Below are 16,921 nucleotides of genomic sequence, written 5' to 3'. Positions count from 1 at the left end.
TGATGGAAATGGACGTTTGATTGGCACACCAATAAGGAGAAACGGTGTACGTTCTCTACTGCGGAAGATTGTTATGCCGCACCAACTTCCAAAGTGAGCCGCAATGCTCACGCCAACACCGTTTACTGCACTGCACTGTGATATTTGCCCGCTGGATTTGTTTGGTGATGTGACCAGATTAGAGCCCAAGGAATAACTGCTGCTCCTGTGGTGCTGCACAAACCAGATCTAAGGACCGACGCCTATTTTGTCTCGTTTCCAGTCAGCACTAGCATTTAGTATACGTTGTTCTTCAACCAGATATTGATATGTTAGTGTCACATGGTGGTCCCCAGTAGCGCCTGAGCATTGCCTGAACTTGATCTGAACGATGATTGGTGCCCTTGATGTAACAGCCGTGTACGTGGATGCGCATAGATCATGTTCCTGTAACCGATCATCAATATGGGGGATCCTCCTCTTCTAATTTATTTTCGGGTAATGTGGACAGGAAGTTGATTCTTTTTCGGTCTGCTACTGCCTAAACTGTGGAAGGTTGGGCAGATTCTTTGTCCTGAAGTGGGCTGATAATGAGCAGTCGGCGTTTCTGCTTGAGATTGCAATCCCCGTGAAAGGAGAACAGAACTTGTCCTACGTACAAAGCCTCCTCTCTAACGGCGATCTCTGTCCGAAGCCAGAGGGAGGAAGGGAGGAAGGAAGGGAGGGAGGGAAGTGGAGCTGCGAACACTGAGCTGTTAGTCACGTGAAATCGGTCTTCCAGATGACGTCACGACTATCTTCATCTCGTCCACACGAGCTGTTGTTATGTCCGGCTCCAACTTGTTCTGTCCAGTTACATGTTCTTAAGCCCGGCTCTATCTTCTTATGTCAGGCTCCAGCCTTTGCACCACATTTCGGACGTCCGTCAATGTCCGAATCACTTCGGAATCCCGACCGGCTAGACTTTCAATATAAAACTCATCTTCAGTGCTGTTAGTATATCATATGCATAATCTAAATCTTGAAGATCAGTGCTCTAAGCTCTCACAAGCTTCTCCCATCCTTGTGGCACTTACTTTAATCAACTGCAAGCTTTTCCCTTCCTCCGTCGCACGTCCTAATCGGTAGCATGACTTCGAAGATCTTTTTGAACAAGATCGCACTTGTTGGTGCCAATGGCAATATTGGCTCACACATCCTGTCAGCCCTGCAAGCCAAGGACCGATTTCAGATCACCGCCATTAGTCGTGTGCAATCCAAAGCTACATTTCCAAGTGACATTAGTGTTGCACGTGTCAACTATGCTGAACCAGAGACTCTGGTCAACGCCTTGAAAGGACAAGATGCTCTCATAATCACCATGAGCGTCTTCGCACACAATGCGCAAGAACAGCTCATCCGTGCGGCAGCGCAAGCTGGGGTACCATGGATTCTGCCAAACGAGTTTGGCATGTTCAATACAGAAGACATTCAGAATGAAATAATAGGATCTGGGAAGCAGAGAGATCGCGCTCTAATCGAGAAACTTGGTGTCTCATCCTGGATCGGCATGACCAGCGGGTTTTGGTACGAATATTCGCTCAGTGGTGGGCAATACGGTATCGATCTCAATAAGCGAGAAGTGGTGTTCTTTGATGACGGAAATCAGCGTCTGAACACTACAACGTGGCCTCAGACTGGGCTTGCTGTAGCGAATTTGCTATCGCTGCCTCTATCATCTTCTAATGGGAAAGGCCCAACATTAGAGCAATATCGCAACCGCATGCTATTCTTTTCTTCATTCACACTCAATCAACGCGAGATGTTTGAAGCGGCGCAAAAGGCTACCGGAACCACGGAGAAGGATTGGAAGATATCTTCCGAGCCAGCCAAGGAGCGGCTGATGAAGGCAAGGCAGAGACTGATGTCAGGAGATCGTAGTTCGTTTGCAACGGTTTTGTACACGCGATACTTCATCGACGATGCTGGCCTGTACGAGAAAAACCACGGCCTAAATAATGATGAGTTGAGTTTGCCCAAGGAGGATCTGGTCGAGGCTACGAAAAGGGCTGTGGAGTTGGCCAAGACTGACTTTTGGGACAAGATGTACAAGTAGTTCACCCATTACATACACAAATAAGACAATGCTACTTTGCAGTGTAGTTACTATGCATTAAATTCCGAGTCATGTCTATCTACACAGTACAGAAAGATCGACCAATCTTTAGCGTCACCAGCGACTCATTCCATGGCCTTTCTAGTTTTGAACTCTGTTCATCAATCAAATACGATAGCAGCCTTGACAACTTCCTGCCTCCTTACTGCGTCCAGACACTCCGCCCACTCCTCAATTCTGTACGTTTTGTTCGCAATGCCCTGCAACTTGAGTCTTCCGGCATTGACATACTCCAACACATGTGGTAAATGACTCATACTACAAAAGCTGGCCAAGATGGTAACCTCATTCTCCCAAATCTGAAATGGAGACCATGAGATTTTGACGCTGTTGTCATAAACACCATAAACAATCAATTTTCCGCCTTTTCGTACAAAGTCGAGGGATGCTTCTAGCACTGTGGGAGCACCGGTAGCTTCTACGACAATGTCGAATCCATACGGATTAGCAGCGCGGAGGTCTTCCATATCGGTCTCAGGGTGGTCGTCAGAAATGGTAATTAAGGAGTCTGCAATGCCTAAGGAGCGAGCAAGGTCGAGTTTAGGTCCTGCTTTTGAGGCGATCGTCAACTGAGGCTCATTAGCGATCACTATTAAGTGTGATAGGAGTCTACATGCATGCGCGGCACCGTTCATTTTGATCAGTTGTGCGAGTAATATGCCTGTCGGTCCACATCCGAACAACAACACTCGACTACCAACTTCTAGTTGCATCCTCTCGATACCATGTGCAGCACAAGCTGCTGGCTCAAGCAGAACTGCTTCGAGGTCCGGAAGGTCGCCAATCGGAAATACCATCCGCGCAGGGTATCGGCAATATTCAGCCATGCCACCAGGTACGTTACCGCCATATCCGATGACGTTTTCGCAAAGCTGTGGCTTCCTTCGAGTACAGTGGAAGCATTTGAGACATGGTTCCAGGGCATCCGCTGCTACACGATCACCAACTGCTACGTTGGTTACATTATTGCCGACGGCAGCAACTGTGCCTGCTGCTTCGTGACCTGTAGCTGTGAGCAAGGAGTGATATATGTACATGAGGTTGGGCATACCAGGTATTAGGGGCCACTGATAGGATTCGTCAGCAAGGTTGACATGACATGCGGAAAGCCAATCTTACCCTTGCCAAAAACTCGCCTTTATGGTAATGCAAGTCCTTGGAGTCGGTTAGTAGGGAGAGGCTGAATTTTCTTCGCGAAATATCACATACAGTTCCGCATACACCACAAGCCGAGATCTTGACCTATCTCAAGTTACTCCCTAGTAAGCAGCGAAATGTGAGCCGATGAACCTTACAAGAACGTCATCATCCCCGATCTTCGGAACATCAATTATTTCCACCGCAAATTTCTCTGGTTCAGAGTATCTGGTAGGTCTTAGCAAGATGCCTGTTCTTCCGCAAAGTGCGAGCATGCCTTACTGCAGCGCCTTCATTTTCTCAGGTACAGCCTGATGCTCGCTCTTCTTGGGGGCTGCATGGCCGTTCATCGTAAAATTGAAGTAGTTGAAAGCTTTGAATCTATATGAAAAACATACATCGTGAACCGAAGCATTTTATACCCAACGTTTTGGTGTATCCCGCCACGAAGGTTATGTTATTAGACGCGTCTGTATCTGGGGTGCGGGGTTCGGTATACCTTCCTCGTCGCGCCTGTTCCAGCACTGCCGGCATTTCTTCTTTGGGAAAGCGTGTGCATTCTACCAACCACGACTGCGCTATCATGGCTATATTTTTTGCTTTAGTCTAGTTCAAAGGCTTCTGGTGGGATGGCGCTACCCTTCTTAGATTACTCTGTTTTTCCTGCACGCTATCTGCTGTTACAAGTAACAGCAGGAAGGATCCTCTCCCTGGGTCTGACAAAGAGTAGTTGGGAAGCCACTCGGGATTCCAACGAACAGGATGACTATCGCGGGGCTCGAGGTCACGTGATGTGCCATCCCGCCAAGGCTGGCCATCCGGGATGGACAGGATGGCAGGACCAGAGGCAATGAGGATATAAGGATGGATGGATTTCATTATTACTCTCGTTGTGGTCAACTCAAATTGTACTTTCTTACTAGTTACTTAACTTCACAAGATTGATACTTGTTAGTCTATTCGATATAGATTAGGAATTGTCAACCTATTGTTACTTTCTATACAAGCACGCCCACTCCACTGTATCGCCAGACAAATACCTCACGGCGCTCTTCACACCATCTCACTCGCCCTAACCCGGATCGAGCTTAGAGAAGTATCAGCACTAAACCCCGTGTAACATCTGCATTGAGATCCAAGATTTTGTGCACAATGCACTTTACCAGCATTTTGAGCAACTAAGACAAGTAGATGCTGTCAGAGTAGTAATCCTTGGGTCGGGACTGGCCGGAAACTCAAGTTGTCAACATGAGTTAGACTTTTTAGATTACGAATCCAGTAAGTCCCCGTGGATAGCTGTCAAATAGCAATCAAATGGCGCCACTATGTAGTATGCTATGTATATCTGGGTTGATTTGATTGTCCGCTCATAGCAGAAACTATCTATATTGATATGGACTCACCAAAGACATTAAACGATATAAGCATACCAATGACAAATTAGCGTGGTCTACGCGTGCAGGTGTTGAACACTATGATATCACAATGAGTAAGACGTCAACCAGTTATCGATCAGTCCCGTTCCTGGAACGTTACATACATCATGAGGCAGCAGTAAATTCGCATGGGATTTTTGAGATTCGACCACACAAAAGAACCGGGAAAATGTCATGTGAAGCGTTTAAAGAATTCCCGGACGAAACATATCTCTAGTGGGACGTTCAGATATAGAGCTCACTCTGTGGAAGAGAAACAATAATGGAAAGTACAGAACAGGGACCGAAAATGGCCTTGGACAGTGCTTTCCAATACTGCACATCCAAAGATTCTGATGGAACCACAACACACTATACTTCTGCACCAAAATCTATGATCGAGCGATTGTAGTAAGGCTTCGATAGTCAAGCACACGTTCCCTAGCGGGTTTCAACCAAAAGGTCTACTGTGACTGCAGTCAGGGGCAACCCAGCCTATCAGGCGCCACAACGATGCGAAACAATCGTGCATCATCATGTACATACATAAATAGCTTAGCCTGATGACATGCATTCTTCCACATCACCCGTGCCTACCCAGGCACTTTTTTGGAAGGCAACCTTAAGGCTGACATCTGAAACCCTAGCACATCGCAACCCAGTCCATCACGTGATGATCTTTGCCCTGCGTTAGCACGAGCAAGTACACGAAACGAAACGTCTAGACCACGTTTCCCAGGATGAAACTTGGCGGCCCGCGATTTAGGGCGACAAGATGTCGGATTCATCGATGCGTCTAGTCGTCATACCCGCATGCCTGGCTTCGGCCTACTTTCCCCAATAGGTTCAACAAGGCTGATACCGTAATTGGTGGCGTGTTTGTCCCGGTCTGTAATTATCTTGCCGCTGTGTTCCCGCGGTATGTAGGTAGAGTTCATCTTGTGATCGAGGCTCCAGCGCCAAATCTGAGAATGCTGACTGCCAATCTGCTTTTTGCAGCCGGTATAATAATAACTGCAACTTCGATTTACGACTTAAATTGGAGTGTCTGCTTGGCATAAAGTTTATTACATTGTTTTTCTCATAAAGGACTGGCAGGCCACACCCCAACCTGCCGAAATCGGGTGTAAAAAAAGACTTCGCAGTCAGGATAATGGCTCTGATGAAATGCCTGTATTACTAACAGTCTCGATTTACAACACAAGCATCGCGGCAACAACTTGATTTATGAAGGTAGTAACCAGATGAGTGAATGTTCGCGGGCCTGATACCTATTTCTTTATCAACTGACTACAGGGACATGGCAATGTGGATATGTTGATTACACCGAAGAAAAATCATATCGACATTGCCTTCCCTACCTTCTCCCATCCCTGAAATTTCTCCCCTAAACCTTACTACAGCCCTGTTTCCGAGCGGTCATCACAATGCTGCGGTCCAAGCGAATGGCTTATGGGTGTCTGAGAGATGAAGGAGGAGGGGAAGTTTGGTGTGTGGTTTAGAATTGCGAGGGTGAAGAATGGGGGGAGGGTTGAGAAGGAGAAGAGGGGACACTTGTTGGCTTAGAGAAAGAAAGGGAAAGATGAGGTTGGGATTCGATGTGCATTAATTTTGGACTAGTGTGATGATGTGTTGGCTACTGTCTGACTTCCAAGAATCGGTATCGGTGAGTCTGACCCAATTCTTCTTGGTATGTATATCTCAGGTCTATCACCTGCTGTGCGACAACTATGTTGTCTGGATCACATGCTCCCTGACAATGTGTTTACCATCCCTGCTACTACCCAAAATCTTTGCCTCTTCCATATTAATTGGCTCTTCATTCTGCAATTCTTCAGTGTATTCACCAACACTCTTCGCATGTAAGGGCCGTGTTGCAGATAGCTGTGGCGGTGGTGGTGGTGGAGGTGGCGCCCAATCAACCTTGAAAAGCAAGTTGGGCCACCCTGTGGGATCATCTTCCATGAAGACAATGATTTGACTAACGTACTTGTTGCCTCCCATCTCCCTCTTGTGCTGGGCGAGTAAATAGCCTACAGCTATGCCATTTGGTGATCCTGAGACACATGTCAGTCAAGATAACAATGTTGTAATATATTAGCTTTGAAGTTGGAAAACAAGAAGATGATAAGACAATATGGCGACTTACCCAGAAGAGCCCTATACTCTTCAGTTCCCGAATTGAATCGAACTCCTGGCCAGGGCGGCACTTCGTCGTGATCATTTTTCTCCATAGCCATTTCAATAAGGCGCCCAGTTTCTTCGTTAACGACCTCGAAAGAAAGAAAAGCGTTGATGCCTCCTAGATTATGGCCGCTAACCCTATTCCACATACCCCAGGCAATGTCGGAGCTGGATCTCAACGCAGGCATTTCATCGCGCGGGATTGGAATGTGCTGGGGGATATTCCACAAAAGGCGGGCTTGGGTCTCGGGAGACGATCGATCGACAAGGAAGATGTACCCGTCTTTACTGTTCACGCCGATGATGAAGTGTGCACCCGTTATCTGTAGAGAATGAGATGTGTTAGAAGATCAAGTGGTCGAATTAAGGGAATGACTGGTTAGCTTACCCTATATCTTCGTCCGTTGACAGTGTAATGTTGGTCCGCTCTTCGTGGGAAAGATCCATCAGGATTTTTCTCAACGGCAGGGCCTTCGTAATGAACGATGGTGAAACAGCGGTTAGGTCCACCATCTGTATAGTCTTGCATACTGATACCCAGTGCACTGAAAGCTCGTGTCAAGCCACCGAATTTTGTTTCAAAGTCACAAGCTCCTTTCCTATCCTCGTCATCGCTGATGTCTTTGTAACCCCACGTAGTCAGTTCATTTACCAGAGTACCATGCCACGGGGTGGTTAGTGGTCTGCAGTGTAGGGCGGCTTGGTCAGGGTTGAGTGTAGTGCCAAAGAATAGTTTAGTTCCTTTGCAAGTTGCCTGGTCCCATAAAGCATCATTTGTAGCCGCGACATGGACAGTTTCCGTATCGGAACCGATTGCTGGATTAGAGTATTTTGTGCGAGATTTATCAGTGAGCCCCGACTGAGTGATCTCGCCTGAAACCAGACAAACTAAATGTACGAAGACGACAAAGGTTAGGGATATGAGCTCCATCTCGAAAGTTGATATGTGATGTACAAGAGAGGGTGTGGTCTAGGTAGAAGCTTCAAGAGCAAAACGAAGTTGGACTCAGATTTGTACCTGGAGGGTGAGGGGGAATGTGCCAAAACAAGGCGTACAGGCGAGGTGAATTGAATTGTCTAAATTTGGCACAGCTGTCGAAACGAGAGTGAATGAATGAGTGAACAAGTGCGTGTGAGCGGTAAGCATTTGTGAACGAGAGTGGAAACGGGTCCCGGTGTATGAGAGAAAAAGGGTGCTATAGCACAGCCATCTTTCTCCCGCAGTGACAAGTGCGCACGAATCTCCCATTACGACGTAAGCACAAAGGGTATTAGAATATTACCAAGACAGTATCACATCTGGATACAAACGATAACTCTCTTAGGGGTGAATGGTACACATCGTGCATGTGCGGCAAATCCTGAATGGCCAGTGAATCTTTACAATGCTGCTCTTGTTGAACGAGCATGTTGACAACAATGTGAGATCGAACTTATGCAGAATTTTCCAAGACGATGTATTTTAGAGAGTACTAGATGGCTGAATGAGGTTAGTGTTAGACTAAGAACTTGCGGTAAAAGGGTTTCATCTATATGGTAGGTGTAAAAAGAATGCATGTCATTTTTCTCGTTAAGTATCTTTCGGGATATCTCTTAAGAGCGTTTAAAATATCAAAAAGGACGGGTGGCCGTTTGGACATGATAGAGTGAATATGTTTGTTTTATTGGTAACTTGTACTGATTACATCAAGACATTATCGAGTAGAAAGTAGACGTGATGACATTCACGGAGCAAGCATGGCGCACAGATATCCAGGGTGACCCACCTGTCTACTGAATCGAAGAGAAAGCGAGCTTGAACATTGGGTATACGGTGTGGCCAGTCAACCAATCACCCAAGCTACTGGCTGCCCTAATCGGGTCAGTGGAGGCATGGTAAAATGCCCACTATGGGAACCCAATTGCATTTCTGCGATGGCGCTGAGGTTAGGAGCTGCAGGGGTAATCCCGCATTCCGGATTGGTCAGAATATGGCTTCTTTCGCTGTCATGTTGGAGTGCGAATCTGGTAGTGATGACTGTCCTCCATCCTGACGGCGTTTCAGCTGTTCTATACCTGCTCGACTTGATAGCAATTCTCTTGCATGTCTGAGGCTCGGAACAGGGTTGGTATGGGTGCAGAGCTGTATTGGCATCATCGTGGCGCTAGATTCATTTCAGTCACTATCACTGTCATAGCCGGGGACAAGCATGGTAGACAGCTTTGATGGTGGCGGGGCTGATTTGACTTGAGGTTGGGGGGCCGGGGTAGGAGCTGGTGCCTGGGTCTTTTTCTTGATGCCAAGCGCGGCGCTGAAGTCCTTCTTTTCTTTTGGCTTTTTGCTGAAGGATGCGACAACAGGCACATCTATTGGGACATCCATCATATCCTCGTCGATAGCTTCCTCACCGATATCTGGCATACTCCGACTAGCAAAAGCCTGTCGTGCTGCCTCGGCGTCCTCTTCGTCTTGTTTCTTCCTGCGTTCGTCGGCAGCATCAGGCTGGACGTCTGGTCGAGTACCCAGGCTCTCTGCTTTCTCGAGACGCGCGTTCCTCGAGCGAATCTCATCAAGAGCATCGGCAATGGCCATTTCGGTCTTGGCGTCGACTACTTTTGTCTCGAGCTCCTTCATGGCGTCGCGCTCCGCCTCCTCTTTCTCAAGGCGATCCAAGCGCTCCTCTTCGGTCTCCTCGTTGAGCTTGGCTTCTCTCCAGGGTTCAAAGTTGCGCTTTGCGCCACGTTCGCATTCGTAGTCCATGTTCTTGGGGTCGGTTTTGAAGGTGATTTCGCCAGAGCAGCGGGTGCAGCGAATATAGAAGCGGAAGATGGCAATGTTGTAGTACTTTTGGTCGGTAGTTTCCTTGCGAGCGTTGAACTTGCGGCCTTTGTAGATGAACTCGCCGCAGTGCGTACATTTCATGGAGAAGGGCGCCATAAGGCGGACGGTCATGAGCTTGGGTCCTGCATTCTTAGGACCGCGCTGACGGGTGATTTTGGAAGGGTCGAAGTCGGGGGGGTAGTATTTGGTGAGGACTTTTCGTTCGGACATGGTGGGCGGTCGATGGCTTGAGCGAGTTCTTTGTAAAGTGTTGTGTGGTGTTTTGTGGTGTTGTACGAGGTTGAGAGGGAGCGGCAACCTATTATTCTCAGTGAAGCCAATTTTGCTGACTAACACAACTGACCAATCATCAAGTCCGCGGCAACCCCGCAAACATGTGCTTTCGTGTCATGCTGGCGCCCGCGCGTCGCCTTTTGTGTGCATGGACTTGCACATGTAATATACACAATCACCCATTTGTCTTAATCCGCCAAAAGACCCACCCTCCCACGCGTCGATTACTCCCCCAGCACATGGCCACAGCAGTTCGGCACCATGGAAAATTATCTTCGCGAATGGCGCCAGGAAGCCCTCAACCGCTGCCAGTACGACACAGCCATCTTTGTTGCCGACAAGCTGCTGGCCCTCACTGGTATGCCACCCTACCCTCGCCCACCACTACTACCCTGGCCGCTCACGACACCCCACAGACGATGACCAAGATGCCTTTTGGCTAGCTCAGGTCCACTTCACCACTGGCAATTACAACCGTACCCAGGCCCTGCTTGCGCGCGGCAATCTGATTGACCGCACTCCCCAATGCCGCTACCTCGCTGCCCACTGCGCCATCAAGCTGGGCAAGACGGATGATGCTCTGCATATCCTCGGCGACAAGAACCCCACCCATCTCATTGCTGCCCCAGACAGCGCCCGTACCAAGTTGCGCCATGTCCATGTAAATACACGCCACGGCCCCCGCCATCATCGCTCTGGTTCGCGCAACGAGCGCCTGCCCACGAGCGAGGAGCGCGACCGCGAGAATGCCGACAACATCAAGTCCGAGGCCGCCATGTGTTATCTCCGCGGCGTTTGCTTCGCCAAGCTGAACTCGTTCGACCGTGCAAAAGAGTGCTACAAGACGGCCGTCCAGATCGACGTCCAGTGTTTCGAGGCCTTCGACGCCCTCATGTCCAACTCGCTCATGGCTCCGGACGAGGAGTGGAAGTTTCTCGAGTCGCTCAACTTCGACACCATCAACGTCTCCAGCAATCCCTCGCTGTCGCAAGAAGCCGCCTCTTTCACAAAGACACTCTATACTACCCGTCTGTCCAAGTACACCAGACCCGAGGAGTTTGCGAATGCCACCGAGACCCTTACCACTCACTACAACCTTGGCGAGAATCCGGATATTGTTCTCTCCAAGGCCGACCTCATGTTCACCCTGTGTAGATTCCGCGATACCCTTGCTCTTACCTCGTCCGTTCTTTCCAATGACAAATACAATTTCAACATCATGCCCATACACATAGCATCTTTGCACGAATTGGGCGAGAAAAACACTCTCTTCCTCCTCGCTCATGAGCTTGCGGATACACATCCCTCGGAACCGTGCGTGTGGTTTGCTGTCGGCACATACTATCTCGCAATCGGACGCATAGCCGAAGCGCGCCGATACTTTTCAAAGTCGTCTATGATGGATCCGCACTTTGGGCCCGCATGGATTGGCTTTGCACATACCTTTGCCGCTGAAGGCGAGCACGACCAGGCCATTTCTGCCTACTCGACCGCTGCACGATTGTTCCAAGGCTCTCACCTGCCCCAGATGTTTCTCGGTATGCAGAACCTCCAATTGAACAACCTGACCTTGGCAAAAGAGTATCTCAAGACATCATATGACTTGTGTGAGAACGATCCCTGTCTATTAAACGAAATGGGCGTTGTGTATTTCCATGAGGGGCAATTTGTAGACGCCATACACTTCTTCCGCCGAGCACTTGCCTTCTCAGAGCAAAACGAAGCCGATCCTGATACTTGGATACCCACACAGATAAATCTTGCCCATGCCCTTCGCAAGCACGAGAAATACAGCGAATCACTCGCCACTTTCGACGACGTCCTTCGCCACGGCACAAAGGACCCCAGCGTATTTGCGGCAAAAGCACTAGTACTCCTTAACATGGACCGTAGTTGGGACGCCATTGTCACCCTGCATGAAGCCCTTGCCGTCGCACCCCAAGATCCCATGGCTACTGATCTCCTCAATCGCGCTTTAGAAGTCAACGAATCTGATAGCGGACATGCGCAGTCCGACCCGGCTGCTGCATCAACTTTTGCAGGTGAACCAGAAGAGAATGAAGAGATTGAAGAGCTTGAGCGCCGCATGAGTGGCAAGCTACGGGAAATTGAACAAAACCGCGTCGCGGGCAGACGCAGCCGCAGGAGACGCCATGCACAGGGCGGAGCAGCCGAGGATGTCAGCGCTTTTGGAGAAAGCATGGTAGTTGACTCGGATGAAGGATAAGGCGCTCATCGTTTGCATGTGGGTTGGGTGATATAAAAACCCGTTGGAATTTGGATACGTTTCTCATTGCATAGTGGCGTCAAAACACTGAGGCTTAGGGTGTTGCATTTCGGGACTTGGCATAGCGTATGGAGTGATTGGGGGAATTGTCATGAATTTTTTTTCTTGTTGGCCATAAGAGATACCAAATCACAGGCGTTTGAATACTTCTTTTTCTTGTTCATCATCTTGATATGTCTATTGCCTCTATGGTCTTTGTTTTCCCACCTTCTTTGTGATCCATGACTTATGTCGAGATGTTGCACAAAGCTAGATCCCTTTGTTCCTCTAAACCATCAAATGTTAGTCAGAAAACTTACTTACTGCCCCCGATCTACCATCGGACCCAAACTTTGTTGGAAATATCTATTATATGTAGTTTTTGTTTTGTTCTCGTTTCGACATAAAATCCGAAACCCCACTCGCCGAATGATATCCGTAGTAAAAGGAGGGAGAAATGAAGACGCCATACCCAAACACCCATTTCAAACTTGAGACCATTTAACAAAGTCTCCCATGTAGCCAGTGATGAACGAAAATCAAAATGGAGAAGAAGAAAAAAAAAGAATAAGGCTCAGTGAAGACCTCTAGCCCCCATAGTCCCAGATGCTACTGCCGGTAAGAAAACATAATCCCCCTCCGGCCATGTTCCCCAATATAAAAGTTCGAAAAAAGAAAACCAAAAAAGAAAGCAAAATTTCCACCCCGTCTAGCCAGATATGCTAGATGACCATAAAGAAAGAAAAAGAAACAAGCAAGAGAGAAGTCCCCAGCCAACCCATCTACCCTTCCAAACTACATCCCACCACTCTACCTCGCAGCAAGCATATAAATCTCCCACTCCAACTTGGCCCTCTCCTCAGTCATCCACCTCGGCTCGGGCGCTCGAAGCGCCCCATCCGGATCGACCGTACAAATGCGCTTTAGCAGTTCTTGATTATCCACGTCGGCCAAGTCACCGCCGTTGAGCTCAGAAAAGTGGTTGAAGCCAGTGTATTTTGGGTGTTTGACTGTGGCGAAGATGGAGGGGTCGAAGGGTGGGAGTGCGGAGGCGGTGGGGGTGTTGGTGACGGGGACGTTGGCAGGGGGGTTGCTAGTGGTGGTGGCAGCGTCGAGTTTCGCGAGGCCGTCGTGGTAGGCTTTTTGGCGCGAGGAGACGAAGGATGTCATTGAGTCGTAGACGCGGCGCCCGTTTTCTACGTCCCATTGCGTGACGGTTGTGGGTTGGGTGGGGGCTGGGGTTGGGCTGGGTGCGGGTGCGGGTGCAGTGTTGGGAGCAATGTTGGATTGTTTGGACATTGAGACTTGGTCTGGTTGATTGCTTTGAGGGACTACTGGAGCGAGACTGGTTGAAGTTGCGGTTGGGTTGAGGGACCTGTTTGTTATGTCTTTGCCAGTCACTTTCACTTCGCTAGGTGCTGCTTGCTTGGCGGGTTGCATGACTGACGGTTTCTTAGGCTGCGCTACGCTGGATACTGGCCGGTGGAAAGGTTGCTTTTGGATATTGTTCACTCTCTGCTTGTGTACTGCAGGCTGCGTGAGAGGGCTCCCTGGGACAGAACCTTTTGTTGCCTGACTTGGTGGAACCAGGTTCTTCTTAACCTCTCGACTTTTCTCGACCTTTTCCCACTGCTCTCGTGTCCATGGTCGACCAGACTGATCATTGATTGGAGACTGTTGTAAACTCTTAGTCCCCGGCGGTGGCACGTACTGGCGCTGCTGTTGAGCTCCTGGGTTTACGGGTACTGGAGGGGGTCCCATGTTGCCTTTCTGGCGCTGAAGTAGATCCGAGTGCTCCTGAGGCGCCATTCCATAGTGCATATTATTCGTCTGCAAAGAGGCTTGTGAGTTCATCATCATGGGCGGCGATGTCTGTTGGGCTTGCTGGAACTGTGGTCCTAGTCCAGAACTCATTGCTGCCGATGCTTGTGCCTTCTGTGCTTGTTGGCGCCGAACAAGTTCTTCATACTGTGCTCTGCTCCACTGGCGACCAAACTCGTCGACAAAACCAGGTTGACCTGCATTCGCCACGTGAGAGGATGGCTGCGTAGGTGGATACACCTGCTGCTGTGGTAGTGGCTGCTGCCCCTGGCCTGGCTGTGCCATCCGCGCCTGTTGCTCTACGGATCGTTCGTCCCGTATCCCTTGACTTTGTTGCGACCTAATCGCTTGTCCATCTGTGTACCCACGTGGAGAGTATCCAGCGAGACTTGGTTGCATGGAGGACTGCATGGAGGAATCCATCTGCGACTGCGTCTGTTGTTGGAAGTGCTGTTGTCCTTGCATGGCCTGGAATGGATGGAGTTGAGGCCTCGACCTGGAAAGATGCTCCACTAGTATGTTACCCGTCAAGTCGATCATCTCTTGGTGTGTATATCTCGTAAGAGTGGTCATATCCGTGTAACTGCCGGGTTTAAACAGTCCCTCAGTCTGTCGTATCTTAAACTTCCCATTTTGTGGATCCTGCCTCCAGATGAACCGGAGCATTTGGTCCCTGCTGTAGGTCAGCCCAGTGCGGTTGTCTCTGTACACTGGCTGCTGTGCTGGTGTATCTATCGAAGGTATGGACATTATAGGCAACTGAGCTGGCTGTACGGGGTGTGAGGCTGATGGCGGAACTCGGTAGCTACTACTACCGTTCATGTGACTGTTGCTGAACACTTGACTCGCCTGGAAGGTGTGGCGGTTATCCATAATGAATACAGAAGTAATGTGATAACATATCTGAAGATGGGTGTAGAGAACGCGGTGTTGCCTCGCTAAAAGTGAAGGCACCCAAAGATTACCACAGGGCCAAAGGGTGGAAAGAAGAGGTTCTCTATATGGGTACCGATATGACTATTAAGCAGGTAAATCGGAATGTGGAAGAAGCACTGATCGCCGCGTGCGATAAATGAACCAAAGATGGGTGATGGGGAGAGATGTGAGAGCCGGGTGGAGATAAGCGATTTGGAAGGAGTAAAGGAGCAGAGACAAGGTGAAGTTGACTTGAAAGGTCACACCAACCAGGTAGCAGGACTGCAGGACCAAGCGACAATTTGAATAGCGCAAGTCGACAATGATAGAGAATCTGCTAAGACCTATAAATTCTGTAAGTATTTGGAAGCATGTTTTGTACTAAGTGAAAATAACAAAAGATGACCAAGTCGTCGGGTCGGCCATTCTTGTCCAAGGCAACAATATGGTGAGTGAGGTGAATATACACAGGGCGGTCTATATCACGACGGCGAATATCTAGCGAATTCCCACATATGCAAGGCGCTAAGAGTGAGTATGAAGGATACCGTCATCAGATATCATTGAAAGGCGACAGCACTGTTGTAGCGCGTCAGCAGTATTGCGGAATGTGCGTTCGTGCGGTTCGCTACCGGCCGCTATCAAACCTCTCTACTAACAATGACGAACCTTTCGCCAGTGATACTATTATCATACTACAACATTGTGAACTGACAGCAAACCCGTGAATATCTCAATAGCATTCTTCTCATCCCTAGTTGTTGACCCGATAAACCCTATAGGTACGAGGATATTTGTACACGTGATTCAAGTCCCAGTAGCGCCTTAAAGAGACAGCCCAAAACAAAACACTCACCCTACTCGGCCCCACACACAACAATGCCAAGTGCCCGCGTTTTATGCTTGCAGAGAATCTTTCTTCAACTCTGACCAGAACAATGCAGGAACGCTCATACGTAACCTACCAACAAACGTCAGCCCGCAACAACTTGCATTCCAACCAAACTTGTGCAGATATCATATAATACCTTTCCTAGCACCCTGGAAGAAGAATCGGACAATGAAGACCTGGAGAGCTGCCATGGTCACAATCAGACCCGACTCCATCAGACTGAAGTTGAATATCCTCTTCTCGGTGCTCTTGACGGTGCTAAAGTTGCGGTTCTCGCGCGTGCGGAAGTACTTTTGGTTGCGCGAAATGGTTGAGAGTTGGGCTGAAAGCTTGAGAATAGACTCTTCGATTACGGAGGTCTGCTCAGGAGAGGAGCCCTGCTTGGAAGGAATCTTGGCGCGGGCGGCTTCGTTCTCGACCTGTATGCGCAGAGAGGGTCAGTAAGAGTAGGTCAGGCGAGAGGGCATAAGCCAGGGAAAGACGTACGGCAATCTCAAAATCCACCACCTTTTCCGCAAATGTGCTCATCTCGTTGCTGAAACAGAATTTGTACTCTCCAACATCATTCGCGGTGAAGACAAAGTCACCCTGACGCTCCTTTGTACCATCGATGATGATTTTGTCCCCAGGACCAGTGACTTTGTAGTCGATATCGAACGAACCACCGGATTGTACCTATTCGCCTACTCGTCAGTTTTGCTCTCATAAACTGCTGATGATGCTGTGTATTGTACGATTCCCTAGTATGAACATTGGAGTCCATGGAGAAAGTGCAATTGTAAGTTCAGGACTCGACGTACAGCGAAGTAAAAGGCCAGCTTAGTCCCCTTGTTCACAGTGGTTGCGAAGAAGCAGGCTACTTCGTGCGCATCCATTTTGTAGGTGAGGGCGGTAGCATACACCGCAGTGGTGTAGGTCAGCATAACGCTGAGTAGCGTAAGAAACCCGCGCATCGTGTATGTTGGCGTGAGACGACTGCTGTGGTTCTTGGGTGTTCTGGTGTTGCTAAGTTCCAGCTGTCGACAACGTCGGCACCACATTTTGCCGATGCAGGGATGTGCGA

The 16,921-nt window shown here is 49.0% G+C and overlaps 7 protein-coding genes across 7 annotated transcripts; 2 read left to right on the top strand and 5 right to left on the bottom strand.

Annotated features, from left to right (window-relative positions):
- Window positions 1-1,017: 1,017 nt before the first annotated feature.
- PSV08DRAFT_288348 (uncharacterized protein) lies at window positions 1,018-2,127 on the top strand. The gene has a single exon (XM_014226622.2). The coding sequence runs from the start codon at window positions 1,109-1,111 to the stop codon at window positions 2,072-2,074; it is 966 nt and encodes a 321-aa protein (XP_014082097.1). The 5' UTR covers window positions 1,018-1,108; the 3' UTR covers window positions 2,075-2,127.
- Window positions 2,103-3,656, bottom strand: PSV08DRAFT_200193 (chaperonin 10-like protein). The gene is made up of 6 exons (XM_014226623.2): window positions 3,554-3,656; window positions 3,430-3,499; window positions 3,344-3,376; window positions 3,254-3,289; window positions 3,186-3,201; window positions 2,103-3,137 (listed from the first exon to the last, which is right to left on the bottom strand). The coding sequence occupies exons 1-6, from the start codon at window positions 3,619-3,621 to the stop codon at window positions 2,236-2,238; spliced, it is 1,125 nt and encodes a 374-aa protein (XP_014082098.1). The 5' UTR covers window positions 3,622-3,656; the 3' UTR covers window positions 2,103-2,235.
- A 2,758-nt stretch (window positions 3,657-6,414) lies between these two features.
- Window positions 6,415-7,801, bottom strand: PSV08DRAFT_246308 (uncharacterized protein; the record flags this gene model as incomplete). The annotated part of the gene is made up of 3 exons (XM_014226625.1): window positions 6,415-6,743; window positions 6,836-7,193; window positions 7,259-7,801. 3 exons carry the CDS (start codon window positions 7,799-7,801, stop codon window positions 6,415-6,417), a joined length of 1,230 nt encoding a protein of 409 aa, XP_014082100.1.
- A 1,224-nt stretch (window positions 7,802-9,025) lies between these two features.
- On the bottom strand, window positions 9,026-9,960 carry PSV08DRAFT_220926 (CWC16 protein; the record flags this gene model as incomplete). The annotated part of the gene is made up of 1 exon (XM_014226626.2): window positions 9,026-9,960. The coding sequence occupies exon 1, from the start codon at window positions 9,899-9,901 to the stop codon at window positions 9,026-9,028; it is 876 nt and encodes a 291-aa protein (XP_014082101.1). The 5' UTR covers window positions 9,902-9,960.
- A 217-nt stretch (window positions 9,961-10,177) lies between these two features.
- PSV08DRAFT_388529 (uncharacterized protein) lies at window positions 10,178-12,245 on the top strand. Its single transcript, XM_014226627.2, has 2 exons — window positions 10,178-10,322; window positions 10,381-12,245. The coding sequence occupies exons 1-2, from the start codon at window positions 10,226-10,228 to the stop codon at window positions 12,189-12,191; spliced, it is 1,908 nt and encodes a 635-aa protein (XP_014082102.1). The 5' UTR covers window positions 10,178-10,225; the 3' UTR covers window positions 12,192-12,245.
- Window positions 12,246-13,040: 795 nt separating this feature from the next.
- On the bottom strand, window positions 13,041-14,924 carry PSV08DRAFT_176608 (uncharacterized protein; the record flags this gene model as incomplete). The annotated part of the gene is made up of 1 exon (XM_014226628.1): window positions 13,041-14,924. One exon carries the CDS (start codon window positions 14,922-14,924, stop codon window positions 13,041-13,043), a length of 1,884 nt encoding a protein of 627 aa, XP_014082103.1.
- A 661-nt stretch (window positions 14,925-15,585) lies between these two features.
- PSV08DRAFT_220919 (emp24/gp25L/p24 family/GOLD-domain-containing protein) lies at window positions 15,586-16,898 on the bottom strand (the record flags this gene model as incomplete). The annotated part of the gene is made up of 3 exons (XM_014226629.2): window positions 15,586-16,277; window positions 16,345-16,533; window positions 16,659-16,898. 3 exons carry the CDS (start codon window positions 16,896-16,898, stop codon window positions 15,984-15,986), a joined length of 723 nt encoding a protein of 240 aa, XP_014082104.2. The 3' UTR covers window positions 15,586-15,983.
- Between the last annotated feature and the right edge of the window lie 23 nt (window positions 16,899-16,921).

The sequence above is a fragment of the Bipolaris maydis genome, assembly GCF_028858645.1.
Source record: "Bipolaris maydis strain C4 unplaced genomic scaffold PSV08scaffold_5, whole genome shotgun sequence".
Lineage (NCBI taxonomy): Eukaryota > Fungi > Ascomycota > Dothideomycetes > Pleosporales > Pleosporaceae > Bipolaris > Bipolaris maydis.
The sequence above is the reverse complement of the archived record's forward strand: the minus strand, read 5'-3'. Positions and strand labels throughout refer to the sequence as shown.